Source organism: Nicotiana tabacum, chromosome 7, assembly GCF_000715075.1.
Source record: "Nicotiana tabacum cultivar K326 chromosome 7, ASM71507v2, whole genome shotgun sequence".
Lineage (NCBI taxonomy): Eukaryota > Viridiplantae > Streptophyta > Magnoliopsida > Solanales > Solanaceae > Nicotiana > Nicotiana tabacum.
Window position 1 is genome coordinate 74,267,622 of NC_134086.1, and position 22,433 is coordinate 74,290,054.

At 34.2% G+C, this 22,433-nt stretch overlaps 1 protein-coding gene across 1 annotated transcript; it reads right to left on the reverse strand.

Moving 5' to 3' along the window:
- Nucleotides 1-721: 721 nt before the first annotated feature.
- LOC107831596 (homocysteine S-methyltransferase 2) lies at nt 722-5,133 on the reverse strand. The gene is made up of 7 exons (XM_016659379.2): nt 4,830-5,133; nt 2,550-2,606; nt 2,214-2,443; nt 1,960-2,089; nt 1,634-1,837; nt 1,448-1,519; nt 722-1,253 (listed from the first exon to the last, which is right to left on the reverse strand). The coding sequence occupies exons 1-7, from the start codon at nt 5,004-5,006 to the stop codon at nt 1,101-1,103; spliced, it is 1,023 nt and encodes a 340-aa protein (XP_016514865.1). The 5' UTR covers nt 5,007-5,133; the 3' UTR covers nt 722-1,100.
- Between the last annotated feature and the right edge of the window lie 17,300 nt (nt 5,134-22,433).

The window sequence follows — 22,433 nt, forward strand, 5'->3', positions numbered from 1 at the left end:
AGGAAATTGATAGAGAAGAAGTTGAGAGAAAAAGACCCCTTTTTCGGGTATCCCCTTCTATATATATAGTTCTCAGAATTTTACTGTGATCTTTGACCAATGTTCTCTTCACGTGATGATCTAGACGTCGTTACTCGAGTATCGTTCTTACTCAGCATTCATCGTCGATGATTGGACTGAGGTTGGCCGTGGCGTTTCTCTCCATTTCGCCACTTAGGCGAAATCCCAGCTTTGTTGACCACTGTGGTCAGATTTTGATCCATACACTGTGGAAAAAAACACATCCCCAACTAAATACTGGAAATTAGTAGGGAGAATTTAAGGGTGAGGTTTCTTAAAAATATCATATAAGAATTTCATTTGAAACCAGCCAACAAGCCGATCTGGCCTAAGCCAAATGCACCTTAATTTGTTGCATGAGAGTCTCAGTTGATTTGAAATTTTTAGTTCCAGTCCATAGAGTTGGTTGGAACTTTGGAAATATAGAGTAGAAAATTGATGCTTATGGGTTCTATCTATAAAGTTAAATTATGAGAATTTGTTAGATTTTTTTTTGCCCCCCGTTGCATCAAATGATATGTAAAGTGCATTGAAAGAAAGTATGGAAGTTGTAACTTTCTTTCACTTGCTTTTTTTTCAGAGTTCCTCTGGTACTGCATCGTGTAAATATTGTTACTTGGTCTAAAGTGCTCAAGTTGTGCAAACATAAAAGATGAGACTATTAGAGTTACAATCTGCAGCATGGATATATAAAAGACAATATTCATACAATTGATTCCTAACTATTTTTAATTAATGCATTAGACTGATTGGCTTTATCGGCCACAGAGCTAGGCTGATTTATTTACCACTAAAACAAAGGTAGACACTATACAACAACAACAACCACCCGGTATACTCCCACGTGTGGGGTCTGGGGAGGGTAGTGTATACGCAGACCTTCCCCCTACCCCGGAAGATAGAGAGGTTGTTTCCGAAAGACCCTCGGTTCAAGGTAGACACTATATAATGTATTATTGTTCTGTTTTTATTCGAATACACAAAACTCGGAGCAACACATTATTAGCCTTTGCTTTTCAGTGATCCATCAGTCAAATGTATTAGCCCTTGTGAGACCTGCTGGAAAGAAGCTTGGAAATAGCCCTAATGGTATTTGGGGTGGTCCTGCAACAACCTCCGACGAGAGAAGCTCCAGCATCACACCACTTGTCTACGTATGACACGAAATCTTCCTCTGCAACACCAGTTGTAGCCTACAACAATAAACGATATTCGTTCATCTTAAGTTTCGAGACAACAGAATAGGATCGCAGCCTATCTATACATGTTGATATATGCTGCTACAGAAATGCGTGTTTCAAAACCTTTACATTCATTCATTACAAGTCCTTAAAAGCCTTTGGCCTCTGAAACAGCTAAAATTTGGGCAGCAAAAATAGAAACTTACCACCCATTCCTTCCTTTCACTGTCATAAGTTTCACCACTGTTAGGATATACAAGTACTGGTTTACTTGTTACCTGCCTGGATATCGTTTTCCATTGAAGCATTAAAGTCTCAAGAGTTTAAAGTTAATTTATCACATTTTTCTTAAATATCAAATTCATATGGAAGTAACCAAAGGAGTCATATACCTTTCGGATCGATTGGATCAGCCCTTGAATATATCTAGGAGGGGTACAATTGATTCCAATTCCAACAACTTGCTTACACGAATCAGTGATCGAAGCACATTCTACCACGGAATCCCCACTAACCACATTGGTTCCATCTTTAGAACTGAAGGAAAACCAGGCTGGAATATTTATGGCCTCTTCCTCAAGAAGCTCAGCATAAGCCTATATGCAATGAAAATGGAGTTATATCACATAATCACCACTACTGTGTCCAGATATAAGATCGAGTTAAGGATAATAAACAGACTATATTGGATATCATAAAAGATCAAGAAGTTAAATACCTGAGCTTCCATTTTGTTGGGAGTTGTTTCGAATGCAATCAAATCAGCACCTGAATTGGCAAGAACCTGAACTCTCCTTCGATGAAAATCTTTAAGAGTTTTCACCATGATTGCATCACCATAAATTCCACTACAAATGAAAGACGAGTAATCAGTTTCTACTACTAGTAATCAACCATATCTTAACTTAGGTGCTCAAAATATAATATACCTCGATCGTTCGGCTAATAATAAGACGTTAAACATTAACTTACCTATATTCAGAACCATCAGCCAAATAAGCGCCATAGCTTCCCACAGATGCTGCAACCAAGATTGGTTTGTGCTTCAAATTACTTCCATTATTAAAATCATCCCAAGAACCTTTCGCAGCTCTGTCGTTATATATGTTTCGTGCTTCACATGCTATCTCCACGCTTCTCTTAAGTAATGCTTCACCTTCTTCCTTTAATATGCCCTTTGCTTCAAATCCCTGAAGTGTAGCCTGTCTCATGCAAATGGTACTTCAGATTTTTGTTTTAATGCAAGTGATCAAACAACTAATGCGACATAGAGCAATAAAAGAAATAAACATAAGATGGGATTACAACCTGATAAGATGCAGAAATTATAATATTTGCACCAGCTTCCAGGTAATCTAGGTGCACCTGTTACATAAAACAGAAAAATAAGCATAGATTTTTTTTTCCCCCCATTTCTATCAAATACAACACGCGATGGCAATTGGATAAAAATAAGCCAATATTGACAATTTAAGTTTTGTGCGCTGCTAAATCATATATTACGTTAATATGATGAAAGTTTACTCTATTTAATTAGATTGACATCAGCAGATTGAATTCCCTACCTCAACATTTGCTTCCGCAGTTATATATTTTTCACACCATCAAGATTAACTTATCCTACAACAACAGGTATCATACATAGCACGTCTAATATGGTAACGTAAAAAAAAAGGTAATAACCTGGAATAATTGATTAAATTGTGCAGATAGTGTAAAATTCTTTACAATTTCAGATATATAAGTTAAATTCATTAATGTCTAAGGCTTAATGGTAACTTTGCTATTTGGATAACACATCAAAATTTCCGTACCTCAGTACTTTCTATGACCTGGGAGTGCTTGGTCTGAAATGGACCTTTTCTTTTGAACGATAAGGAAGCATATATATTAATATAAGCAAAAACTTACACCAAAGTTACATAGTCCCGTAGGACATTACTATTGTTTAAAGTTACTAGACTATTACAAACACTGGTACTTAGTTATTTAGATCATTTTGGTGAGAATAAGACCAATTTTTAGGAAAATAAATTGGCATTTCCCCCTCAGTTTATACAAATTTGCAAATATGGCGACACTTGTAACAAGCAAATGTAAGATTCTTGCATCGTACTGGCCCACATGACTGTTTAATATTCTACTCTGCTTTTATTAATTTTTCCATGTGCAGTTGATATATTTAACAGCAAAAAAGAGTACCAAAAATAATTCCTTTACGTTGCTAGATTTAATTCTTAATTGTGGTGACATATTTTGTATGCAAAATATGTGTCAGCATCATCTCTATAAAATAACTGAGAGGTGTCGAAGATAAGATCCACCACGTTTCTATCAAGGAGATAACAAAAAAAAAAAAAAATCCATTGCAGAGTTCCAACGTCTGATGCAATCGAACATCATAAGACACTAATCAATTCTCCACATAGAACAGCTCACATGTACGTTCCACATAAACGAACAAATAATACGTAAATGAAATCTAGAGTCGATGAATAACAGGTGTAGCTCGAATTTACAGGTTAATTTTTCAGCTGGTCATTCAATTTACAATCTTTTTTTTAAAAAAACCTTTAGATTAACATTTATCAGCTTAAAATCATTGATCACTTGTGACTAGTTACTCAGAAAATAAAACTGAGCGAAATTTAATATTATAGGCAAATACTATATCCAGCCTAATATATGCTCAAATCACTAGCTAAAGTTGTCAAAATGAATGAATAACAGATCAAAACAAAATTAGGAAGAAGAGAAGAAAGAAAATAATAAGTACTATTTAAGTACAAGCATGTACGTGTCTAGATGATATGAAAAAATTAACAATTACACGGTACTAATATTTATTCTATTGCTACATAGTACTAATTAAAAAGGTCATTAACAAAATCATTAAAGATTAAAAAATAGAATAGCAGAAAATGAAACCTCATGTAACCTACGGTACCATAACCAATTATCAACAACGCAAACAAGTAATATAAGACTGTAGTCCAATAAACATTTCAATTTATCTTAATAGTATTTTTTTTTATAAATCTCAACATGTTTAAAATCACACGATCCGAAAGTATGCTTTCCTTTTTGAATTTCGTTATCAGTTAAACTATGCCATATAAAATAAAATAAGTAACATCTTGTTACTTACAAATCAAAAGTTCTCATAAACTAGAACAAAAGAATCATCATATCATAGACATACAATTACAAAAATAAATAAGAGTGTTTGTTTTTCTTGGATGGCGTTATATATATATATGGAGTAGAAGTAGTGGCGTAATTTTTCGTAAGCGATGTCGCTATTTCTAGCCATAGGCCCGTAACAGTCAAAAAAATATTTTGTGGAGCCAAGAACGTTCAAACCCAAGACCTCTCATATCAAACTTGAAGCTCTTAATCCCTAGACTATTGAACTATTTTGATGCAAGTAGTTCACTTTTAATGATTTTATCTTGTATTTCTGTTTTACTTATTATTTTTATATATATAAATAATAAAAAAAATTCGATGAAGTGGTGTCCCGTAACACCGCTTGGCTCCATGTAAATCCACCCGTAAGGAGAAGAGGTAATTAATTAAAGTACGTACCCTTCTTATAAGATGAGGAGAGCTAATAAGGCATTTGGCACTCCAAAGAGGATCATTTAAGTCAGCACCATGACGTTCCAGCTCCGTCGCAAGACCACCGTCGATGACGGCATAGCCACCGCACTGCCGGAGGAAATCAGCCAAAAGTGGGAACCCTTCAACGGTTTTCAACCCCATATGATTTTTTTTTCTTCCTTTTTACCTGTGAAAATTAAAGATAGACTAAAAATTGATTTGTGAACTTCTCAGAAGTTGAAAGGCAAGTAAGCTTAATGAGGAGAGTTGCAAGCGGTGAATACAATACAGGCGTGTATTTGCCAGATTTATAAGAACCAAGAAGATTGTATATTATTGTTATTATCAATGCCCATATAGTTTGTAAAATATCAAATTCACTACGCAAAGTTTTATTAGTGAAATATTATTACCAACAAGGGACGGTTCAACAAAATTGGTGACCTAAAGCAAAACCTTAAGGAATTTTTACATTATTATGCCATATAGGAAACTATATTACCCTCAATGTTTAAGGTTTAATATAATTACATTTAGTATACCTAATTATCATTTATATACCATTAGTGATTTTTAAGGGTATTAATTATACTCCTAATTTAATGGTACAATATAGTCCTTCTAATACCACTCCCCCCACATTTCTCTCTCCAATTCTCACACCTTCACCCACGTTTTCCTCTCACACCCATGATTTCTGTATCAAAATCTCATTATTTCTTCCATAGCCAAGGCATTGTCGGCACTTCTGCAATCTTCTCCCAATGCTTTTGTGCCCGGGGAAGATGAGTACAAGCCTGGTCGATTTAATGGTTATGATTTCGGGTTCCTTCAGTAATATAAGAGGAAAGGAAAAGAGAGCAGCAATTCCGCCATTGACAGCCATTAAAAAGCTTTGAAGCTTTGAATTCAAATTTGGGTTTTCAAGAATCATTATTTGTTTGGAATGGGTGTTGTTATAAATAATTGGGAATATGGTTTGGAGTTTATATCTCAATTTTGAGGGGTTTTGGTGAAGATTAGACTTGGTTTTGGCTGAATTTTAAATTGAAATTCGAAAAAGAAAAAGACATGACATACATTATATTGCAGCAATTGTAGATAAATTGTAGAAAAATTGTAGACTGTTGTTTATTTATTTTTGAACTTTTATATTTTTGTGTTAAAAGTTTTAATGGGAGCTTGTTATTCCACTTCGTCTGTTTTGGAGCTAACTTGTGCAGAGGAGAAGATGTTTTTTAAGTTATATATATTGCTATACCTTTAAATTCAAGAAAGTATGGCTGTATTGTATTTAAAGATGCATGAATTTGTAGAATAGGTTGAATGTGAGGAATGAGTCAAATAAGACTCACAATGGCTTATTTTTTACATTTAATCTACAACAAAACTACATATCATTTGAAAAATTAATATGAAAATACAGAATTTCAATGTTTCTACAAATTATCTACAAAATTTCTACAAATTGTTCATAACAGAATTTATCTTTATTTTCATGCATGTTCGCCTGTAACACTAAAATTACTTGATATGCCAACATCTCCCGTTATAGAGGAATACAACTTATCTACAATTTTTTACAACTTTCACACATTATTTCCACCCATTTAAATATAACTACAATAACATAAAATTTGAGCTTTGTGTTTTTGTGTTAAAAATTTTGATGGGAGCTTGTTATTCCACTTCGTCTATTTTGGAGCTAACTTGTGCAGAGGAGAAGATATTTTTTAAGTTATATATATTGCTATAGCTTTAAATTCAAGAAAGTATGGTTGTATTGTATTTAAAGAGGCGTGAATTTGTAGAATAGGTTGAATGTGAGGAATGAGTCAAATAAGACTCACAATGGCTTGTTTTCTACATTTATTCTACAATAAAACTGCATATCATTTGAAAAATTAATATGAAAATACAGAATTTCAATGTTTCTATAAATTATCTACAAAATTTCTACAAACTGTTCATAACAGAATTTAACTTTATTTTCATGCATGTTCGTCTGCAACACTAAAGTTACTTGATATGCCAACATCTCCCGTTATAGAGGAATACAACTTATCTATAATTTTCTACAACTTTCACACATTATTTTCACCCAGTGAAATACAACTACAATAACATAAAACTTACATACACATTTTATACAATATGTTTTTTGTATATTTTGTATCTGATTTATACATAGTAAAAATAATTTTCATACAACTAATTATATATTATACAACTTATCTACAAATTATCTATAATTTTCGTACATTATTTCTACTAAGTTATATACAACTACAATATAATACCACTTAAATATAATTTTTATACAATGTTGTTCAACTTTCATTCGATAGCTAAATGAATAAAAGAAAAATAAATAAACAACAGAATACAATTTTTCTACAATTTTTGCAATATAATGTATGTCATGTCTTCTTCTTCTTCTTCTTCTTCTTCTTCTTCTTTTTCAAGTTTCAATCCGAAATTCAGCCAAAATCAAGTCTAATCTTCACCAAAAAAAATTTGAGATATAAACTCCAAACAATATTCTCAATTATTAAAAACAACACCCAATCCAAACAAATAATGATTTTTGAAAACCCAAATTTGAATTCAAAGCTTTTTAATGGCTATCAATGGTGGAATTGTTGCTCTCTTTTCCTTTGCTTTGTATTACTGAAATTTGGACATAATTGCGTTTGATGTAGAAGAATTGGAGAAGATTTAGTCGTTTTTGATTTGTGAAATCAGAAAAAAGTTTGAAACACAATGTATCGAAAAAGCAGAGATGCTAAATTTGAAACGAAACTGACGAAGAAGATTAATGTGTGTGATTTGCATTGTGGAAGATCTGGAAGAATATGTGATCCCCCAATTTTAGCGCGCCTAAATAAGGAAGCCTACAACTATAATGATTCTTTATTTAATGCATTGTCTATATTATGTAGAAATACTATTAGCATGAAGGATAATATGCAAACTATGAACGTATTTGGTAATATAGTTTCTTATATGGTATAGGAACGAAAATTTCCCAAAGAGGCCCATTTTTTTTCTTCCTAAATCGTATATATTTTTATTTAAAGTTTATTTTCTTAACTATTTAAGATGAAAAGTTATTTATTAATAACCTTTAAATTTGTTCTCTTTTAATCTCTCTATTGAGATAAATTTTAGATAAGATTTTATTAACTCTAATATTAAAAGTTTCTTTCCGCATATGCAACTATTATAAGAATTATTATTATTTTTCTACAAGCAATATATGCATTTGAAAAAAAAAAGTAATTCTTTTTATTTGATTGAATACATATATTAAAATATTGTTGTTTACTTGTACAATTTTTCTTAATACTTTAATTCAAAAAATATGTGCGAACCATCAATATTGTGAGCACCTAATTTTTGACAATATTTAATTCTTGTCACTTCTTTTATGTAAATATTTTTAGGGGTTTTAACCTAAATTTTTTAGCTTTGTTACACTTTTTATTATAGTGTAAAAATACAAAATTTTAAAAGTTATTATTTTTATTTTAAATTAATAAAAAATCCGAAAATATTAATTGTTTTTTAAATTTCGGGAGAGATTAAAAAAAATAAGAAAAAGGAAAGTATGGAATCAAAAAAAAAAGTAAAAGTAGGTGGAATTCTCTTTTTTTTTTTAAAGTAAAAGAAAGTGGAAAATTTAAAAAATATAAAAGTAAATTTTTGTGGAAATTTAAAAAAAAGAGTAAAAGAAAGTTGGAACTAAAAAATAAATATAAAGGTAGCTGAAAATTAAAAAAAAGTAAAAGTAAAAGAAAGTAGAATTTTTAAAAGAAAAGCAAAAGAAAGTGGATTATTTTTTTTAAGTAAAGTAAAATGAGTGGAAAAAAAAAGAAAAGTAATTAAAGTTGAAATTTAAAAAATAAAAGTAATTAAAATTGAAATTTTAAATAAAAGTAAGAAAAGGTGGGGATTTATTTTATAAAAAAAAACAAAATGTAAGTGGGATTTCTTTTAATTAAAAAATAATAAAATAATAATAAAATAAAGAAAAATCTGAAAAATTTCGAATTGTTTTGCTATAAATAGAAGAGAAAATCTAAGAAGAATAAAGGAGAGAAAAGAGTGGAGAGAATTGAGAGAAACAAATTTTTTCTTCTTCTACACTACGACAATTTCTACTCGTGTCATTCTTTCTTCTTCTTTCTTTCGAAAATTTCCAGCAATTCAACACCCCAAAAACCAACAAAAATACTTCAAAACATCCCTTTTACACGCCAAAGAGTGGTGTTAACAATCGAGGTCGAGGATTCCGTTGGAGCTCTGTTCACCAGCTTTGATGATCATCTTCGCTTATGCTTGTTCGGCGTACGTCTGAGTTATTGTACATAATCTTGGAGACTCATTTAATTGAAAATCTTTCATTAAATGGTTTATTCTTCCCTCTATTTTTTTTAATCTTATTTTATGTGATTTAATTTATTTATCTTTAAACTTTATAAATAATAATATAAATCAATCCTTAAATGTTATATGCTTAATCATGTTTCTGAAAATATAGTATTTAAACTTGCTAAAAGTTTAAAAGATTTGGACACTAATAAGTTTAGGTTTCAATTGTTGGGATGTAGGGTATTGGTATATGGTAGTTTATTTATTCAAATATCTAAAATCATACACTTTTTTCACAAACAATTCCATAACTCTTGGCCTTACAATAATCTTAAATTAGTTTAGGAAAATAATTCAAGTGCGCTAGTTTATTTAGGTGCGCTTTAAATAATTAAATATCATGGCTATGTGTATGGTCTCCGTGGCATAATTGTGATACGTAATAAAATAAGTATTAGTACGCGTAACTTATTTCAAGATAACTTTTTTCATAATTTTAATCAAGCAATAAAAGCATACATAGGTAAAAGATGAGATCCAATAAAACACAAGTTATCCAAAAAAATATAAGCCAAATGTAGTAAATAAAGCAACCGTGCTAGGACCACGGGATTCGGTGAATGCCTTACACCTTCTCCCCAGTCAACAGAATTCCATACCCGAACTTTATTTTTGCAGACCAATAATAATAGAATCAAACCTTCCTTTGAATAGGGATTCAAATAAAAGGTAACTTGGAATACCGGCAAAAATCAATTCCAAGTGGCGACTCTGTAAATAAAATAATCCCTACTCAAATTTGTCACTTTAATTGGAAAAGTTCTTTAACCCACAATCAATAACACACATTATCTTTTGGAGGGGTAAAAAAGGGGTGTGACAGCTCTGGCGACTCTGCTGGGGACTATTAATAAGAATTCGAGCTTTGTATATTGATTTTTGTTTGGCTTTTATCATGTTTTGGATATTATTGTGTTTGGGAGCATAATGTGCTATTTGTCGCTTATTTACCGCTTTAATATTTATTTAAACTATGATATAAATTGTATCCTCTCTCGCACCCCTCCGAGTCTTCTGATAGGTAGTTATGTTGTGTTTGCCTACCAGGATCACAAAATTTCTATCTTGAGATAAAGCCAGTTAGCCTACCAGTTTCTGGTGAAGGATTTAATCACACATGTTTAGGCGGGAGAGCCGTTAGCTAGCCACTATTGTTCTACTATTGGTGATGCTTGACGCTCCTCGGCTCGGGTTGTCCACTCGGGTAAGCCAGGTCTAGATACCATCTCCTTTATGATTTGAAAACTTAGAAGAACAAAGCAATGAAAATCCCTAGTAGGCTACATTTTATTTGCATCATGTGCATTGGACTTAGCGGGACTCGGCACAGGGGTCGGGCCCGTCTAGACATGTACCAATTTTTCCTGACCAACATGTTCATCTTTATGTGCTATATGTAACATTATTTGGTAGGCTTCACTCAAATGTTGACCGCCTTTAGGATAGATTGATTGAACAGAGGAGAGAGAAAAAGAAAATTTCCCCCAAGTTTTCATAAAGTACCCATTTTTTTATAAACTTTTGAAGGGTTTTTAAAATTATAATTTTTAAAATAGTTTTTTTAGTTATTTTAACCGAACTATGTGGGTCTGATTCTCACCAGATGTGAGATACGTAGACAAATCTCATCGGTTCCGGCCCCCAATTTTCCCAAAAAAAAAGAAGAAGAAAAATCCAAACATATTCTCCTTTTCCTTAATTCTTTCTTAGAAATCTTTCCTTATAAAATGAAAAAAAAATCCAAAAAAAATAAATAATAACTTCTTTAAATTAATAAAAAAAACTTCTTTCAAAAATTCCAAAGAAAAAAAAAATTCTTCCACAATTGAAAGGAAAATTTTCAAAATTCAAAAATATTTTATTTTCTTCTTTAGAAGTCTTTCTTTCAAAAATTTAAAAATAAAAACAAAATCAAAAAAAAAACTTTAAAAAAATTTTAGAAGTCTTTCTTTCAAGAATTCAATAAAAAAAATTAAATAAAAAAAAAAATCTTTCTTTTGAAGCCTTTCTTTCTACAAAAAAAAAAATCAAAATATTTTCCTTGTTAGGAGCTTTCTTTGGAGTTATTTGTATGAGTAAAAAAATGAGAGTTAATTTGTTTACTTTATTTCTGATTTTCCCGAACTACGCAAGATCTGATTCATGTGGCATCATAATATGTAGTCAATCCCCAATGAATTCAATCATAGCCATAGAATTAATTGAGTGTAAAAATAAACTGAAAAAAAAGAAAGAAAATTGAGAAAAAAAAGTGAAAAAAGAAAAGAAAAAAGAGAGTTACATAAAATAAAATAGTGAAAAAAAGAGAGTGTCAAAATAGAAGAGCGACATAAACAAAACAAAAATCAAGAGTGATTAAAGAGAAGCAAAAATGAAGAAAAGAGGTGCAGATTGAAAAAAAAAGGGATAATTAAGGCCGGGATGAAACATGCAACTCGTTCAAACACATAGTAGAAACGTTTAATACTGTTTAGATGCATTGCATCCCAGTATGCGATTTTCTATTTGTTAAGCATCTCAAAACTAACAAGGTTGTTGGGTGTGCAAATTAGAGCAAGGTTTTGGTGGTTAGTTTTGTTGGTAGTCTAGCCTCCCCTCCTTCACAAGATCCAAAGGCACAGATGGCGTCCGCAAGCAATCTACCAATCATCGGTCCTGAGGATAGCCCGACATCGACTATTCTGCAGCTAGAATCAGCAGCTGCTGAAGAGAATAAGATGTTGCGTCTCCGCATATTGGAAATGTGGGACGCCTAGTCTAATGGTAGGGAACCGCTAAGTGCAATCCCTGGGTTTCCTGAGTTGATCTCCAAGTCAAGTGAGGTTACCAACGCCCATGTGCCCAACCCGCTCATCCCATGCGGGCACCCTCCAATGCCGTTCAATGATCCTGGCATGCCTTCCGTAGTTCGCCCCCAAGTGCCAATTTCCTAGGCACCTCCAATATTGTTCTCTACAGCACCAGTCTGCACCGGAGCACAACCAACTTTGCCACGACCGTATATTGAGCCTTCAATGTTCACCTTTCAGGGTCCACGGCTTCAATCAGAAATAACATATGTGACCCCATACTCTTTCACTCAACCTACGCAATATGATCTCTCGATGGAGCAAGAAAAGGTTGTTAAAAATCCCGAGCAAGAGGAAATGGCTCGGAAGATGAAGAGTGTGGAACAAAGCCTGAAAAACATGCAAGGTTTGAATGGTCAAAAGAGTGTCTCATACTCTGACCTTTGTATGTTTCCCCATGTCCACTTACCAGTTGGCTTCAAGATGCCAAAATTTGTAAAGTACGACGGGCACAGAGACCCGGTCGCTCACTTGAAACGATATTGTAACCAGTTGAGAGACGCTGGTGGAAAAGAGGAGCTGCTAATGGCCTATTTTGGGGAAAGCCTCACCGGAATCGCTTCTGAATGGGATATGGATCAGGGAATTACTCATTAGCACGTGTGGGATGATATGGCCCGAGATTTTGTCTGCCAGTTCCAATATAATGTGGACATCGCTCCCGACAAAAACTCTTTGTCCAATTTGAAAAAGAAAACCGCGAAAAGCTTCCGCGAATATGCTGTCAAATGGAGTGAGAAAGCTGCTAGGGTAAATCCTCCAATGGATGAAATTGAAATGATCACGATCTTTCTACAGGGCCAAGAGGCGGACTACTTCCAGAACATGATGTTCGCTATGGGTAAGCCGTTCGTTGAGGCTATCAAAATTGGGGAGATGGTAGAAAGTGGGCTAAAACGGGTCGAATTTTGAGTCATGCTGCTTTTAAAGCTACATCACCAAATGTTCAGAATGGTTCAGAGGTTTTGATGAACAAAAATAGGGTTGAAGAGGGAACCATGATGGTTTCAAGCTCGAAGGGGGCCCGTAGGTCATTCAGCCAATCATATGTGCCTCCTATGGTCCCACCATACTATTATCCCTTTCAAGATGCTGCTTATGCCGTGGCACCGCCTCCCTATGCGGTAATGAACACGCAACCCTACCCGCGGCTACAATATTATCCGCAAAACCGAGTTCCACTTCCCAGAAATGCCCATCCTTACCAAGCTCTATATAATCCTCAACCAAATGATCCCCAATACAATCTTCGCCCAAGAGAGCCTTTCAGTCAGTTTCATCCCTATTGGTGAATCGTATTCAAGCTTGTTTCAAAAGCTAATCAGGCTAGATCTATTGCAGCCAGTGGCCCCGAACCGGCTGAACCCCGAGTTCCCCTCGCACCGAGCTGATGCTAGATGTGAATACCACTCTGGAGCAGTGGGACACAGTACATAGGACTATTGGACCCTCAAAAGGGCAGTTGAAGATTTGATTGAAGCTGAAAGAATTATTTTTCAGGATGAAGAAGCTCTTGATATGATGAACAATTTGTTGCCTACACACAACAGTAGGCCAATAGTCGGAATGATTTGTGAAGATAAGGAATCTGATCTGGCAGTGAAAGTCGTTGCAGCCATTGCCGAGACAAAAGAAAAGCCAAAAACGGTCGCTAAGCCTAAAAGTTCCCCATCAGACGGGAGTCTCGGTAGCCAGTCTTGCTATCCTTTTTGCGTCCGGATTATCTCAGGGTGTGATCCAGATGTTTTACTTTATTGTTTTACTTTCCGATATAAACCCTTCTATCTTTAAAAATTGAAAAAAAATCAAAAATCAAAAAAAAAAAGCAAATGAAATTAATATTTCATTGTCTAGGAATATCTCTTTTCTTGGTCTTGTCACTTTTTTTATTTTTCTTTTCAGTTCTATTAAATGCATATTTTAATAACATGATATGCTTGCGGACTTCATGCCCAGATCCTGAAAATCTGTCAGACCTTGAAGTAATTAATTAAGAATTAGATTGCAACGAGGACAAGTTTAAGGAAATAAAACAAAGATTTGGAACAACAGAAGGAAAATTGGTTTCAGATTGGAAAGGTCCATAAGAGTGCGTTGTACTTGGGACACATCGAAGGAAATGTACTTGAAATAACTGCCAATGCAAATACAGTCAAAAGGTACTATGTTGGATCCTCTATATAGCATTAATGTTCTCCGGTTGGGATAAAGAATGCTTTCTTTCTCACTATCCAAACACTTAACCCTTTGCAAACCCATTTGAGCCGGTTACTCTTCTTTGATTACCCTCTTTGGCACCTGAAAGTGTTATTGAAAAAAAATTGGAAAAATGAATTTAAAAAAAATGAAGAAAAATAAATGAAAAAAAAGAGAAAAAGGGAAAGGAAAAAGAAAGATAAAACAAAACAAAACAAAATAGAAAAACAAAAGAAAAAATCAAAAACAAATTTCCTAAACTACGTTCGACTTGATTCGAAAGGATACGTAGGCAGCCTCTCTTTGGGGCTCAGTCACACCAAAATTAAAATCCAAATTCCCCTAAAAGTGAAACTGGGGCAGATGTTATAATGGTTCGGCGATGGTTCGCCTGAAAGGTTCCAAAGTTGTAATTCAGTCCAAACTCTTTTTACCCCAAATCTTGTTCAAGTCCTTCTGATCAATCGGTAAAGATGTCCAAAATTGGAGGATACAACTACTTGGATCCAATACAATCAAATGAGAGAAATAAAATGAGAGATTCTTATTGGTGAAAACCCACACGGGCACCGTGAGGCGACAATAAGCAAAGAAATAAAATGAGAGAGTCTTATTGGTGAAAACCCGCACGGGCACCGTGAGGCGACACTAAGTAAAGAAATCAAAATGAGAGAGTCTTGTTAGTGAAAACTCGCAAAGAGCACTATAAGGCGATGGTAAGTAGAGAAATGAGAGAGGTCAGCTCGTGAAAACCCGCAAAGGGCGCCCCTGATCGAAAAGAGGATTCTCACAGACATCGGCATCGATAGAGTCCTGGATAGGTTTCTCGATTTTTTAGGCAAAAATTGTGATGAATTTCTGAGAGTCGGACGGTTTACAAAGATCAGACATCCAGTCCAAAAGTCATGTCATGTTCATTGAAGTCCGTACTCCAGAAAAGTCCTTCTTTCCTTTCCCGAAAGGGACACTTCTTGTTTTAAACTCATTCTCCATTCCATTGTTTGTTTTCTTTGAATCCCTTTTGGTTTAACTCTGTTCCGAAACTAAGACAAAGTAAGGGTGGTAAGACTGATTTACAGGGTTCTCATTTGATACAAGCTAATATGCAAAAATGCACCCAGCCTTGTCAGGGGGCATAAGTCGGCCTCAACTGGCCATGGAGGCCGATGCTTTGAAATCAAAACTCTTGGAAGTTGAAAATCAAATTGAAGTGCCTATAAAGGCAAATAAAGTTGAAAAGGTTGAGTCCCACATGGCCAACCATCTCGGCAAAAGTTTGGAAAGGCAAGGTCTTCAGAAAATAATAACGAGCAGTCAAGAATCTCGGTGCAACGCTAACAGAATCGGTTCTTCGACGGCAGTGGCAGCGAATCAAACTACTCAGGGCATCAAGGCCACAAACCAACCACCACTTTGAAAACTCATAAATTTTTCTTTGTTTGAAGCAAGAACAAAGCATGCAAAATGGTGATTCTAAAAGAATGAATGTCACCAAACGTAAGCTCCTTAAAATCTCCATTTTTCTTTTACTTTCGGCATACATCACTATTGTTCACACCTCCTATTTTTACGTAGCTTAGCCCAGGTAGAACCTTTTCACCTAGGGGGAGCCAGCTCATAGTTCCGGGCAGAAGTACTCTTTGCTCAGGTTGTTTTTACCCAGCTTAACCCAGGTAAAACCTTTTTGCCAATGGGGTCCAGCTCATAGTTCCGGGTAGAAGTACTCTCCGCCCAGGTTGTTTATACGTAACTTAACCCAGGTAGAACCTTTTTGCCGAGGGGGATCCAGCTCATAGTTCCGAGTAGAAGTACTCTTCACTTAGGTTGTTTTTATGTAGCTTAACCCAGGTAGAACCTTTTCGCCTAGGGGGATCCAGCTCATAGTTCCGGGTAGAAGTACTCTTTGCTCAGGTTGTTTTTACGCAGCTTAACCCAGGTAGAACCTTTTTGCCTAGGGGGATCCAGCTCATAGTTCAGGGTAGAAGTACTCTTTGCTCAAGTTGTTTTTACGCAGCTTAACCCAAGTAGAACCTTTTCGCCTCGGGGGATCCAGCTCATAGTTTCGGCTATAATTACTCTTCGCTCAGGTTATTTTACATAGCTTAACCCAGGTAGAACCTTTTCGCCTAGGGGGATCCAGCTCCTATTTTCGAGTAGAAGTACTCCTTGCCTAGGCTTAGTTTTCATAGCTTAACCCAGGTAGAACCTTTTCGCCTAGGGGGACCCAGCTCCTATTTCTGGGTAGAAGTATTCTTCACCCAAGCTTAGTTTTCATAGCTTAACCCAGGTAGAACATTTTTGCCTAGGGGGATCCGACTCCTATTTCTGGGTAGAAGTACTTTTCACCAATGCTTAGTTTTCACAGTTTAACCCAGGTAGAACCTTTTCGCCTAAGGGGATCCAGCTCATATTTTCGGGTAGAAATATTTTATGCTCAGGCTTTGTTTTTACACAACTTAACCCAGGTAGAACCTTTTCGCCTAGGGGGATCCAACTCCTATTTCCGGGTAGAAGTATTCTTCGCCCGGGTTTAGTATTTATAGCTTAACCCAGGTACAACCTTTTTGCCTAGGGGGATCTAGCTCATAGTTCCGGGTAGAAGCACTCTTCTCCCAGGCTTAGTTTTCGTAGCTTAACCTGGGTAGAACCTTATAGCCTAGGGGGATCCAGCTTATAGTTTCGGGTAGAAGTACTCTTCACTCAGGTTGTTTTAGATAGCTTAACCCAGGTAGAACCTTTTCGCCTAGGGGGATCCAACTCATATTTTCGGGTAGAAGTACTTTTCGCTCAGGTTGTTTTTACGCAGCTTAACTCAGGTAGAACCGTTTCGCCTAGAGGGATCTAGCTCATAGTTCCGGGTAGAAGTATTTTTTGCCCAGGTTTAATTTTCACAGCTTAACCCAGGTAGAGTCTTTTCGCCTAGGGGGATCCAGCTCATAGTTCTGGGTAGAAGTACTCTTCGCTCAGGTTGTTTTTTCATAGCTTAACCAGGTAGAATCTTTTCGCCTAGGGGGATCTAACTCATAGTTCTGGGTAGAAGTACTTTTCGCTCAAGCTCATAGTTCTGGGTAGAAGTACTTTTCGCTCAGGTTGTTTTTACGTAGCTTAACCCAGGTAGAACCTTTTCGCCTAGGGGGATCTAGATCATAGTTCCGGGCAGAAGTACTCTTCGCTTAGGTTGTTTGTACGCAGTTTAACTCGGGTAGAACCGTTTCGCCTAGGGGGATCTAGCTCATATTTTCGGGTAAAAGTATTTTTCGCCCAGGTTTAATTTTCATAGCTTAACCCAGGTAAAGTTTTTCGCCTAGGGGGATCCAGCTCATAGTTCCGGGTAGAAGTACTCTTCGCTCAGGCTTACTTTTCATAGTTTATTGCAGGTAGAAATTTTTCACCGAGAGGGATTCAACATTTTTCCGTAATACAGGGTGCCAACCCCTGGTTACATTCCTTTTCCGTCATATAGTGTACCAACCCCTAGTTACATTTCCTTACCAGTATAGGGTACACAAATCCCTAGCTTTATTTTCCAACATAAGGTCTCCACTTCCTAGTTAATTTTATTTTACACGTAGGGTATCTACTCCCTAGCCTCTTTACCAATATAGGGTACACCAATCCATGGTTGTGTTTTCCAACGTAGGGTACACCAATCCCTAATTGATCTGATCTTAAGTGCAGGGTATACCACTCCCTAGTATCTTTGATAATACGGGGTACACCATTCTCTATCCATGTTTTCCAACATAAGGTACACAAATCCTTAGTTGAGACACCATTTAGACAATCAGGGTACATCATTCCCATAGAATTATGTTTTTCTAGGGTACACCAATCCCGACACTTTATTGCTTTTAATAAAGTAGTAAGAATTCTATTACAATAACTCACAAAATTTTTCTAGTGAAAACTGGGGCAGAAAAATTTCGTTCATTTGTTTGTTTTGGTGTTTGAGAAGGTCTTACCTCAAGGCACAAGATTTGAGATGACCAAGAGAAGTATCCAAATGGAGAAGCTGATGAAATAATGTGGACTGTTCAAGACATGACTGAAGTCATGCGCATTGCATTTTACCGTTTTGATTAAAAGAAGATATAGAACAATGAACAAGCATCTGCAGCTACCGAGCATCAAGGTTCAGATTAGAGTCTGCATAAAGAACCAGTGAAGACTCAAAATCGAGTTTTAAAAGGCTCATAAATGGGAATCTTGTAACTCATAGTTGATTGGCTTGTTTAGTTTCTTTTTGATTTTTGATATAATAACAGGATCGCGGACCGGAGCCTCGACGGAACCCCACTCAACTCCTCAACTCATTATTCCATCATTTTTTTTGAATTACACGCGACCTGATTCCCCTATAACCTGAGATATGTAGGCTGTCCAAAATCAAGACTCGGTATCACCCTTTCTCTTTTCTCTTACCCTTATTTCTTCCCTTTTGAATAAATATTGTCGCACCTCCTTTTTTCGCCCCCGCGAGGGTGCAGGGAGTTTTCTCCAATTAAAGGACAGTCGAAACGGGACACCAAGGAAATCATTTTATTTTTGAATTTTTAGGAGTAATTCTCATATAGGGCAAAAATCACGTGCTTACAAATATATGTTCAAAAATTAGTCACATGGCTCACCTTATCTTTGCTTGAAAACTCTTCATGTTTCCAAGCAAAGAGGGGCAGCTGTGAGCATCTAATTTTTGACAATATTTAATTTTTGTCACTTCTTCTATGTAAATATTTTTAGGGGGTTTAACCTACAATATTTAGCTTTGTTACACTTTTTATTATAGGGTAAAAATACAAAGTTTTAAAAGGTAAATTATTACTATTAATATTATATTATTTTTATTTTAAATTAATAAAAAAATCCAAAAATATTTTTTTTTTTAAATTTCTGGAGAGATTAAAAAAATAAGAAAAAGGGAAGTATGGAATTAAAAAATAAATAAAATAAAAGTAAAAGTAGGTGGAATTCTCTTTTCTTTTTTTAAAAAGTAAAAGAAAGTGGAAAATTAAAAAAAAATAAAAGTAAAGTTTTGCAGAAATTTAAAAAAAAAAAGAAGTAAAAGAAAGTTGGAATTAAAAATAAATATAAAGGTAGTTAAAAATTAAAAAAAATTAAAAGTAAAAGAAAGTAGAATTTTTAAAAGAAAAGCAAAAGAAAGTGGATTGTTTTTTTAAGAAAAGTAAAATGAGTGGAAAATAAAAAAAAGAAAAGTAATTAAAGTTAAAATTTGAAAAATAAAAGTAATTAAAGTTGAAATTTTAAAAAATAAAAGTAAGGAAAGGTGGGGATTTATTTTATAATAAAAAAAAAGCAAAATGTAAGTGGAATTTCTTTTAATTAAAATAATAATAAAAAAAAATCTGAAAATTTTCGAAATTTTTTGCTATAAATTGAAGAGAAAATCTGAGAAGAAGAAAGGAGAGAAAAGAGAGGAGAGAATTGAGAGAAACAAATTTTTTCTTCTTCTACGCTACAACAATTTCTACTCGTGTCATTCTTTCTTCCTTTTTCTTTCGAAAATTTTTAGCAATTCAACACCCCAAAACCCAATAAAAATACTTCAAAACATCCCTTTTACACGCCAAAGAGTGGTGTTAACAGTCGAGGTTGAGGATTCCGTTGGAGCTTTGTTCACCGGCTTTGATGATCATCTTCGCTTATGCTTGTTCGGTGTTCGTCTGAGTTATTGTACATATTCTTGGAGACTCATTTAATTAGAAATCTTGCATTAAAAGGTTTATTCATCCCTCTGTTTTTTATCTTATTTTATGTGATTTTATTTATTTATCTTTAAACTTTATAAATAATAATGTAAATCAATCCTTAAATGTTATATGCTTAATCATGTTTTTGAAAATATAGTATTTAAACTTGCTAAAAATTTCGAAGATTTGGACACTAATAAGCTTAGGTTTCAATTGTTGAGATGTAGGGTATTGGTATATGATAGTTTATTTATTCAAATATCTAAAATCATACACTTTTTCCACAAACAATTTCATAACTCTTGGCCTTACAATAATCTTAAATTAGTTTAGGAAAATAATTCAAGTGCGCTAGTTTATTTAGGTGCACTTTAAATAATTAAATATCATGGTTATGTGTATGGTCTTCGTGGCATAATTGTGATACGTAACAAAATAAGTATTAGTACGCGTAACTTATTTCAAGATAACTTTTTCATAATTTTAATCAAGCAATAAAAGCAGACATAGGTAAAAGATGAGATCCAATAAAACATAAGTTATCCAAAAAAATATAAGCCAAATGTAGTAAATAAAACGACCGTGCTAGAACCACGGGATTCGGGAAATACCTTACACCTTCTCCCGATCAATAGAATTCCATACCCGGACTTTGTTTTTGCAGACCAATAATAATAGAGTCAAACCTTCCTTCGAATATGGATTCAAATAAAAGGTGACTTGGAACACCGGCAAAAATCAATTCCAAGTGGCGACTCTGTAAATAAAATAATCCCTACTGAAATTTGTCACTTTAATTGAAAAAGTTCTTTAACCCACAATCAATAATACATATTATCTTTTGAAGGGATAAAAAAGGGGTGTGACAAATATTGGAGTGACTATTATGTGTAAAGGAATTTTCGCGGTCTAGTTGATGTTTCTTTATATTCTCATCACCTATTAATCTCAATTTCATCTCCTTTTTTTTAAAAGAATTGTACTTTTTACTTTAAAGTATTCAATGTTTTTTAAAAGAATTAATACATTAACCTATTGCTCGTGAAAAATAAGGCCCCAAAAATTTTAAGGCCTAAAGCACTTGCTTCACTTGCCTTGCCCAAGAGCCGGCACCGTTACGAACGCTTTCAATTTTCATTGGCCTAGGCGCCTAGCTGCATGGTTTACGAGGGTTATACATTTAGTAATTTTCAATCTAAAATAAACAATAAACTATTTTATTGTTTGCAAATATAACTGATGACCAACTTGTACTAAAATAGTAAAAATAATACTGTAGTACGTTATTAAGAAAATCATTTTAGAAGAATAATGTTGTTGATTATGTGCATACTGATTAGGTCGACTAAATTAGGATGGGGGAATAATGTTTATATATACAAATAAATTTAACTGAAAGAGTTAATTAAATTATTAAAGATGATTTTAAGATGACAATAACTTCATTAATATTATAATAATAAACTGAGTTAACTTATTGTTAAGCTAAAACGGCTTAAAAATACTTTTAACAAGATATAATATTGTTCGTTTTGGGCTAAGCCCGCACGTTTTTCCCCAAAAGACCTCACACCACTAAGAGTATCAAACTCTTTATAAGTAGTTTTTTCTTTTTTTCTACTTTTCATGTGCGACTTTGTTCACACACAGACCAGTACTAATGTTTTGGTGCAATATAAGGGTTTGTTTAAGTTTTGAGGTTGATAACACTGCTTTTTCGTGAATGCTCTACAGGAATCCATCGCTATTCCTTTCCTCCATCAATAAAGGTTCATACCAAGTCACAAGAGCAATCCTTTTTTTTTTTTTTTAAATTCTTTTTTCTTTTTGTTGTGGTAATGCAATGCAAGAGGTTGGAAATCGTAACTGAGGATAGATTTGCAAATATATACATCACCGACGATAATCCAAATAGCAGTTTAAACTAGTGTAATTGATTTTCTTACCTCAATCTCTCCATGTAAATACATACTACAAATTTCAAACTTGTTGCTTTCCTAAAAGGAACTAATTTTGTTTTATATTTGCCACAAAGAAAGAATAGCAACAGAAAGCAAAAAACAATAAATAAAAACATTGCACTTGCTTTACAATTTCCCATATGACAATTTATATCCGTAAATATATATATATTAAAAGGAGATATATACCCTCATGTTCATGTAAGGAAATTCTAATGGGCTGAATTGTCCAAAAAATACTTAGTGAAGGGGGGAAAAAGAAAACGTTTAACCAACAAAACGTATATTAGTGGAAGCATGTTAATATTTTAGTGGAATTTGAACCATAACTCTAAGCCAACTCATAATTAGCTAGCTTCGACACCGTCTTCACAAGAAATAACATGATTTATGCTTTGCTAATAATAAAACCAGATAACTTAAAGTTTCGTTTCGTGCTAA

What these genes read in the sequence shown, in the direction of transcription:
- LOC107831596 (XM_016659379.2), bottom strand. Translation starts at nt 5,006, where the DNA reads ATGGGGTTGAAAACCGTTGAAGGGTTCCCACTTTTGGCTGATTTCCTC. An exon ending in GCTGATGGTTCTGAATATAG is followed by an intron (nt 2,090 to 2,213) that starts GTAAGTTAATGT and finishes TTTCATTTGTAG; the next exon opens with TGGAATTTATGGTGATGCAA. An exon ending in GTGAAAGGAAGGAATGGGTG is followed by an intron (nt 1,254 to 1,447) that starts GTAAGTTTCTAT and finishes TTATTGTTGTAG; the next exon opens with GCTACAACTGGTGTTGCAGA.